Source organism: Salvelinus sp. IW2-2015, unplaced genomic scaffold (genome assembly GCF_002910315.2).
Source record: "Salvelinus sp. IW2-2015 unplaced genomic scaffold, ASM291031v2 Un_scaffold1234, whole genome shotgun sequence".
NCBI classification, from domain to species: domain Eukaryota; kingdom Metazoa; phylum Chordata; class Actinopteri; order Salmoniformes; family Salmonidae; genus Salvelinus; species Salvelinus sp. IW2-2015.
In genome coordinates this window covers 78,918-88,161 of record NW_019942789.1, presented here as the reverse complement: position 1 = coordinate 88,161, position 9,244 = coordinate 78,918, and the positions used below count along the sequence as shown (strand labels likewise).

General features: G+C 43.2%; 2 protein-coding genes and 1 pseudogene across 2 annotated transcripts in view; 2 read left to right on the top strand and 1 right to left on the bottom strand.

Moving 5' to 3' along the window:
- Positions 1-645, top strand: part of LOC112070139 (uncharacterized) — a 4,485-nt gene extending 3,840 nt beyond the window's left edge. Inside the window, exon 3 of the mRNA XM_024137558.2 lies at positions 462-645. Within this exon, the coding sequence (XP_023993326.2) occupies positions 462-637 (176 nt within the window). The 3' untranslated portion in view covers positions 638-645. The remainder of the gene's footprint in view (positions 1-461) is intronic.
- LOC112070140 (zinc finger protein 681-like) overlaps positions 1-9,244 on the bottom strand; it is a 92,778-nt gene that overhangs the window by 43,904 nt on the left and 39,630 nt on the right. The window lies entirely within an intron of this gene.
- Positions 950-5,824, top strand: LOC139024240 (gastrula zinc finger protein XlCGF57.1-like; annotated as a pseudogene).

The following is a 9,244-nucleotide window of genomic DNA, read 5'->3' as shown; positions in this document are numbered from 1 at the left end:
AGCTAGCACCTTACCTTGGCTCCTTGCTGCACTCGCATAACAGGTAGTCAGCCTGCCACAACAGTCTCCTCGTGTAGCAATGTAATCGGCCATAATCAGTGTCAAAAATGCCGATTACCGATTGTTATGAAAATGAAATCCGCCCTAATTAATCGGCCATTCCGATAATCGGTCGACCTCTAGTAAGGATACGGTGATCAAAACATCTAGTTTTTCTGAGAAAATCTTTCACATTATAGACGTGTACAAGCTTTATTAAAATATCAAGTTTGGGAGCAGTAAAACTATTTATCTGTATTGCACATTATTTTAGGCTCCTGTTATTATTTAGGATCAATACCAGTAAAGACCATTTTCAATTAAAAAATCATTGAGATCTATAATTCACATTTGTGATTCAAGTGTTCTATTTAATTCTGTAGTATATTAATAACCTCTGCTCCTCCTCTCCTTCCCTCCAGACTCCCTGCAGTTCTCTCTTTCTGTCTCTGAAGAGGAGGTTCACCCTGAGCAGCAGCACTGTGAGCAGGAGTGGAGCCCCAGTCTGGGCAGGAGGACCCAGAGACCATACAGATTAAAGAGGAAGACAGGGAAGTCAGGACCAGTCAGGAGGAAGAGCAGCTTCAAGGTTCGTTGATACCAAAGACTCCATATCACTCCTTCCTGTGTGAAAAGTGAATTGATCAGGACCCACTTCAGTCCTTGACTCTTCCCCAAACCCAGACTGTGGAGAACAGAGAGAGTGACTCTAAACCAGTAGAATCCAAACCTTTTGGTCACTTGTACCCACATTAAGGGTCTCTACGTTCCCTGTGACCCTCCAGATAATCAAAACAATGCCTCCAGCCACAGTTCAGCTGTAAGCAGCGACACAGTAGGACTTGACAGCAGCCCACCATTGGATCCCAGTCCACCATTGGGGAACACTGCTTCCAACCCAGCACCACATCTAGAAAAACCTCACCACTGCTGTGACTGTGGTGAAAATTTGCTCTGAAAGCTGACCTGCAGAGACATATGACTCTCTTCAGTAAGAGACCCAGTGAATGTAGTTCCTGCCAAAAAACGCTACAACTCCACCTGTAAACTGAAGGCCCATGTCCGACTCTGTCACGGTGGGAAACCCTGCACCTGCCCTGTTTGTGGAAAGACCTTCAAACTCAATGGAGATCTGTCTAGTCACATTGAGGATTCACACAGGAGAGAAGCAATTTATCTGTGGTGACTGTGGGAAAAGCTTCAATCGCGCACATTTCCTAACCAGGCATAAACTGACTCACACAGGAGAGAAGCCGTTCACCTGTGGTGACTGTGGGAAAGCTTCAATCGCAAGGAGACCTTAAACTACGCACAAACTGACTCACACCAGAGAGAAACCTTTTAGCTGTGGTGACTGTGGAAAAAGCTTTATTCAGAAACAGGCACTAAGATAGACATTATACTGATTCACACAGGAGAGAAATCATTTTAGCTGTGTGAATGTGGGAAGAGCTTTATTCAGAACAGGGCACTAAGTAGACATATACTGATTCACACAGGAGAGAAATCATTTAGCTGTGGTGAATGTGGGAAGAGCTTTTATTCAGAAGTGGACCTAAGGAGACATATACTGACTCACACACGAGAGAAACCATTCACCTGTGGTGACTGTGGAGAAGTTTCAATCGCAAGGAGACTTTAACTACGCACAAACTGACTCACACCAGAGAGACACCATTTAGCTGTGGGGACTGTGGGAGAAGCTTCATTCAGAAGGGGGTCCTAATGAGGCATATACTGACTCACACAGGAGAGAAAACCATTTAGCTGTGATGACTGCGGGAAGAGCTTTATTCTGAAGGGGGACCTAAGGAGACATATCCTGATTCACACAGGAGAGAAACCATTCACCTGTGTGACTGTGGGAAAAGTTTCAATCGCAAGCAGATCTTAACTACGCACAAACTGACTCACACCAGAGAGGAAACCATGTAGCTGTGGGGACTGTGGGAAAGCTTAAATCAGAACAAACATGGCTGCTCAGTCTGTGAATAAAATATTAATTCAGAAGACTAATCTGCTAACACGTGAAAAACATCCACAAAGAAAGTAATGAGGACACAGAGACGGGACTAAGAGAGTATTGAGATACACCTGTGGACCATCTCTAGCTGGTCCTCCTGATCCTGCTCCAGTCAATGTCACAGTAATGATATAATGGGCTGTTGTCTGAACCTAACAGGTAATGTTGCTGCTCTTTGTGTATGAAATGGACAATCCTGCAGTTCAGACAACCACCACTTGTTAGGTGAACAACTGAGGGATGGTGTTGGAGAGTTGTGAACACTCAATGTCGTAGTCAGATATGGATACAGATGTCCAGATCTGATGCAGGTTTCCCATAGGGGCCGTTGGTGGTTTTATTTGGTCCCCAAGTTTTCTGAGCAAAACAAGATATCATACTTTTTATGTTAATCATTGTTAGACATTTTTCTAATTAATTAAGGGAATCTGTTCTATGAAATAACACATGGAATCATGTAGTAACCAACAGTGTTAAAACAAAATATATTTAATATTTGAGATTCTTCAAATTAGCCACACATTTTTTGTATCCTGGGGATTAGTGATTGGATAAGGGGGATGTTTTGTAACCAGGGAGTAGTGATTGGATAAGGGGGATGTTTTGTAACTAGAGGAGTAGTGATTGGATAAAGGGGGATGTTTTTGTAACCAGAGAGTAGTGATTGGATAATGGATGTTGTGATTGGATAAGGGGGATGTTTTGTAACCAGGGGAGTAGTGATTGGATAAGGGGGATGTTTTGTAACCAGGGGAGTAGTGATTGGATAAGGGGGTATTCCTGTATTGTGTGAATCAGTTGTAACTGGTTGTGGGAGGAGTTTACAAGCGAGGCTGGACTGTATATAAGTCATTGTTGGCAGGTTATTTGTCTTTGTCTGCAGACGGCCTGTTTTTAGAACCTCTCTCTCTCTCTGGGGCCCTTTTGATAAATATTCTACTGCTGTATTTTGTTGTTAACTTTTTCTGAATTCTAAGACATCAGTTAGAGGTAAGCTTCTGCTTTTTATCCACACGTGCAGGGTCATATAATTAGTATTTTTCTTTAGGAACAGGATTGTGTTTCCTGGAGGTGGAGAGCTAGAGAATCCATAGGATGTGTAGACTGATTATAAAGGACTTTGCTTGAATAAATACTGTCTGTGCATTTCCTCTGGAGGGGCCACCGACCCAAATAGACCAGAGGGTTTCCTCTTTGTTACTGTGTTGGGCCCATGCTTTGGGGTGTGTATGAAAATGTCTCTGCATGACAAGGTGAGTATACCTCTTTCGTCTCGTGGGACACTAGGTCCCATTACGGTGAGGAACTCCTGGRCCACAGGTGAAGGGTTTGTGACGCGCATCCCTGGGTGTAAAACAAAGGTATTTATTTAATAATAAACAGTTGCCGAGCGGAGAAATTATACACCCCCTCAAGTTCTCCTGGTCTTATTGCCCTAGGAGATCCTGATGAACTACGACTCCTGATAGCTATTCCCAAACTGGGGTACGCGCAATGCCGTCGGGGGTACGCCAAATAAAAATGTGATACACTTATATATAAAAAAATACAAAAAATCTATTTTTTTCCCTTCACATTTTCAAACAGTACAATTTATATTTTCCAATGGGGCTATTCAGTTGGGTGAGGTTAGGTTTTTTTCTCACCTGAGTAGACTCGTTTCACTGCCAAAAATAAAACTAAACTATCTAGTGTTCAGCAAAATAACAACACAATGTCAAATACAGGTAGCCTAGTCAAATAATTAACATCCAATCACATTAGCCGTTACTCTCTCGTGGGAAACCTTCACTCTTGCGCAGACATTTAGAAACAAAACATGACAATTTGAAAAATAAGCTACAGGAGTTTTTGGAGCGAGAATAAAGACGACTTTCAAGTAGCATGACACGTATAAAAGCAACAGATACCATTACGAAGGGGCTAGAAGAGTCTTATATGGTGAGCTACCGAGTGGCTAGGACAGGCAAGCCCCATACTATTGTGGAGGACTTAATTCTTCCTGCTGCCGCAGATATGGCTGGGACAATGCTGGGGGAAAAGTTCCACAAAACTATACAGACAATGACTTCATCAAACAACACTGTTTCACGACGCATCAGTGACATGGCAGGAGATGTTTTGAAACAATTACTGCTTCGCAAACAAGCCAGTGAATTATATGCGTTACAGCTGGATGATGGGTCAAGAGACGTGGCTAGCCTGGCACAGCGCCTGGTATATGTCCATTACGTTTATGGGAGTTCAATTAAGGAAGACATCCTATTCTGCAAATCACTGGAAACCAGGACAACAGGAGAGGATATTTTTAAAGTACTGGACAGCTTTGTGACAGCAAATGGACTTTGGTGGTCAAGATGTGTTGATATCTGTACTGATGGTGCAAAAGCCATGACAGGGAGACATAGTGGAGTGGTAACGCGCGTGCAAGCAGTTGCTCCCGACGCCACTTGAGTACACTGCAGCATCCACCGAGAGGGTCTTGCTGCCAAGGGAATGCCTGACAGCTTGAAAGACTTTTTGGACACTACAGTGAAAATGATCAAATTTGTTTAAGCAAGGCCCCTGAACTCTCGTGTATTTTCTGCATTATGTAATGATATGGGCAGCGACCATGTAACATTTTTACAACATACAGAAGTGCACTGGTTATCAAGGGGCAAAGTATTGACACGTTTTTTTAAAATTGAGAGACAAGCTTAAAGTTTTCTTTACTGACCATAATTTTCACTTGTCTGACCGCTTGCATGATGATGAGTTTCTTACACGACTGGCCTATCTGGGTGATGTTTTTTCTCGCCTGAATGATCTGAATCTAGGATTACAGGGACTCTCCGCAACTATATTCAATTTGCGGGACACTATTGAGGCTATGATTAAGAAGTTGGAGCTCTTTTCTGTCTGCATTAACAAGGACAACACACAGTTCTTTCCATCATTGTATGATTTTTTTGTGCGCAAATGAACTAAAGTTTACAGACAATGTCAAATGTGTTATGGCGAAGCACTTGAGTGAGCTGGGTGGAAATTATGCGGGTACTTTCCCGAAACAGACGACACAAACAGCTGGATTAGTTATCCCTTTCATGCCCTGCCTCCAGTCCACTTACCGATATCTGAACAAGAGAGCCTCATCGAAATTTCAAGAAGCGGTTCTGTGAAAATTGAATTTAATCAGAAGCCACTGCCAGATTTCTGGATAGGGCTGCGCTCAGAGTTTCTTGCCTTGGCAAATCGCGCTGTTCAAAGACACTGATGCCCTTTGCAATTACGTACCTATGTGAGAGTGGATTCTCGGCCCTCACTAGCATGAAAACTAAATAGAGGCACAGAGGCACTCTTAAGGATCTAATCCTTTTTTTCAATTTTTGCCTAAAATGACACCCAAATCTAACTGCCTGTAGCTCAGGCATTGAAGCAAGGATATGCATATTCTTGATACAATTTGAAAGGAAACACTTAAGTTTGTGGAAATGTGAAATGAATGTAGGAGAATATAACACAGATCTGGTAAAAGATAATACAAAGGAATAACCAACCGTTTATTTTTTATTTTTATGTACCATCTTTAAAATGCAAGAGAAAGGCCACAATGTATTATTCCAGCCCAGGCGGAATTTAGATTTTGGCCACTAGATGGCAGCAGTGTATGTGCAAAGTTTTAGACTGATCCAATGAACCATTGCGTTTCTGTTCAAACTTCTGTATCAAGACTGCCCAAATGTGCCTAATTGGTTTATGAATACATTTTCAGGTTCATAACTGGGCACTCTCCTCAAACAATAATTATTTCACTGTAATAGCTACTGTAAATTGTGCAGTTGTCACACCCTGATCTGTTTCACCTGCCTTTGTGATTGTCTCCACCACCCTCCAGGTGTCACCTGTGGTGACGTTGTATTAGTTAATGTGACGACTGTTGCTCATCGAATGATTAAAGGTTTCTAATTGCGTGATTACCTGAATCAAGCAATTATTAACTCATTAACCTGGGGCACCATGGGAAAATTTAGAGTTTCTATTTCCCAAATTAACTTAAAGAATATCAGAATATCGATTTTACAACAGGCGCTAATTAATCAGTTACCTCTGCAGTCTCGTTCTGAACGTCGTATAGCCCGGGATTCTGCACGGACCCGGGTCTCACCAATGAGTTCATACCACACCAATCTTAGTTGAGTATTTATTTACTAGAAAGCTAAAATGATGATAAAATATACACATACACAAAAACACATTCTAGGCTATTGATTAGAACTTAGTATAACGGGCCAACACACTATGGCGCGTGTTACCCAAAATGGGGATTTAAAAGAGAGAGAAAAAGTGAAAGTACACGAGAGAAATATACATTTGAGTGCATTTGTCAGTTATGCTTATTTTAACTGTTTCCTCGCCCTTGCTCTGGAAGGGGTCTTCTGAGGGCAGACAGCTCTGTAACTCAGAGCTCACAGCGTAGGAATGAAACAGTGTAGATACCACGATTCGATGGAGAGTGGAGGCTAGGTGGTCCGGCTTGAATTCACCCGCTTAGACACAGCTACTCATCAGTAGCTTGGGTAGAAAAATATTTCTTTGTCTTCAACCTTGGGTTGAGTTTTGGGTTCGTTTACTTTTTTAGACCTCGGCTGCAGCTTGGGTCACTTAGTCTGATATGTTAATTCTTCACTCACAGGTTTTATACCCTCGGGTCAGAAGTGGGCGTAACTGCCTTTGGGGCAATTCTCTGGGCGTACCAAGTTAAGAGGCAAGGTCTAGATTTGACTAAAATTCAATTTTAGACAACTAACTTCACATTTCATCTTTACCAAAACATTCTCTTTGATTTGGACATTTTCCACACAACGTACAATGTATAAACATCAAGCATATACTAGGAAAACTCTTAACGTTACAATGTTTTCGTAATAACGTAATCTATTAACCTTTAATAACAAAACAAAAATGACATACATTTTCATAGTCCATCTATCGTCATGACCAACATTGTGGCTGACGGAAACCATTGTTCCAAAGTCCCTTTATTTCATGTTTAATGTTCTGAGGCTGGTTCTCCATAGGGAGAGGACAAAGGAATTTTGTCTGTGGTCTAAGATTTACGATGGGCGTGAGGGGTCATAAAACCCCCACATCTTCCTATCCCTTGAGATCCCTTCTCCTCTGGTGGGGATGAAATCTCTCTGCAGGATTGTGGTCATTGGTAACCTGAGCCGAGCAGGACAGTCATGACACACCATCTTCCCCATTATTCCCTGGTATTTATACATGTGTTTTCTGTCTGTGCCAGTTTGTCTTGTTTGTTCAAGCTAACCAGCATTTTGTCTCAGCTCCTGCTTTTCCCCAGTTTCTTGTATTCTCACCTCCTGGTTTTGACCCTTGCCTGTCCTGTCTCTGAGCCCACCTGCCTGACATCCTGTACCTTTGCCCTACCGACCTCTGCCTGACGTCCTGTACCTTTGCCCTACCGACCTCTGCCTGTCTGCACCTTTGCCCTACCGACCTCTGCCTGCCGTCCTGTACCTTTGCCCTACCGACCCCTGCCTGACGTCCTGTACCTTTGCCCTACCGACCCCTGCCTGCCTGCCTTGATCTGTATTTGCCCCATTTGGGATTATTAAACTATTGGTTGTCCGACGTGGTCTGCATCTGGGTCTTACCTTCATATCTGATAACAGTGCAGTTAGATTAAGAACAAATTCTTATGTACAATGACGGCATCCTGGTAGAAGGACAGATTTTAACCTGGTCAGCTCTGGGATTGATCCAGAAACCTTCCGGTTACTGGCCCAACACTCTAACCACTAGGCTACCTGCCACCTCTACACTCTAACCACCAGGCTCCTGCCACCTCTACACTCTAACCACCAGGCTACCTGCCACCTCTACACTCTAACCACTAGGCTACCTGCCACCTCGACACTCTAACCACTAGGCTACCTGCCACCTCTACACTCTACCACTAGGCGACCTGCCACCTCTACACTCTAACCACTAGGCTACCTGCCACCTCTACACTCTAACCACTAGGCTACCTGCCTCCTCTACACTCAACCACTAGGCTCTTGCCGCCTCTACACTCTAACCACCAGGCTACTTGCCACCTCTACACTCTAACCACTAGGCTACCTGCCACCTCTACACTCTAACCTAGCTACTGCACCTTACACTCTAACCACTAGGCTACCTGCCACCTCTACACTCTAACCACTAGGCTACCTGCCACCCTCTACACTCTAACCACTAGGCTACCTGCCACCTCTACACTCTAACCACTAGGCTACCTGCCACTCTACACTCTAACACACTAGGCTACCTGCCTCCTCTACACTCAACCACTAGGCTCTTGCCGCCTCTACACTCTAACCACGAGGCTACCTGCCACCTCTACACTCTAACCACGAGGCTACCTGCCACCTCTACACTCTAACCACTAGGCTACCTGCCACCTCTACACTCTAACCACTAGGCTACCTGCCACCTCTACACTCTAACCACGAGGCTACCTGCCACCTCTACACTCTAACCACGAGGCTCCTTGCGCCCCAAGACTAGTAGTGATAATGGAAATAGATAACTACATGTGGGGAAAACGTTATAATATGTTATATTACTTATTGTATGAACTGAAATGAAAGACAACTCATTGTAACACAGGCGACTCCTGAAAGCTGCAACGGCTTGGGACTTCATTCTATAGCTAGAGGACTCCTGATATCTCCAGGAGTGATACGTATCATGTTTTGTTGTCTTTATCTGTTGTGGTCTAGTACTGTCTTTTTGACAGCTAGGGCCATCTACTGTAGGTGCTTGTTATCGAGGAAAAATATACTTTCTATGCCTGTGATATGTGGTTGTCCCACCTAGCTAACTGAAGATGACTGCAGTAACTGTGGTCACTCTGAATAAGAGCATCTGCTAAATGACTTAAATGTAAATGACTGATGTGACAGCTTAAAACAAATATATATATTTATTACAAAAAACACAAGGAAGGGTAACTTAAAGTATTAGAACATGAAGGACAAACACTACAGCATCAAGACACTATCAAACATGTATCAGTCTTTCTACAACAGAGACATCCTTATGTGTGAGGGTGCGTGTGCATGATAGTGATATAAAATATATGTCATAGTTTCCTTTTTCATGATCACAATCTTGTGAAACCCGAACCCTCCAGGA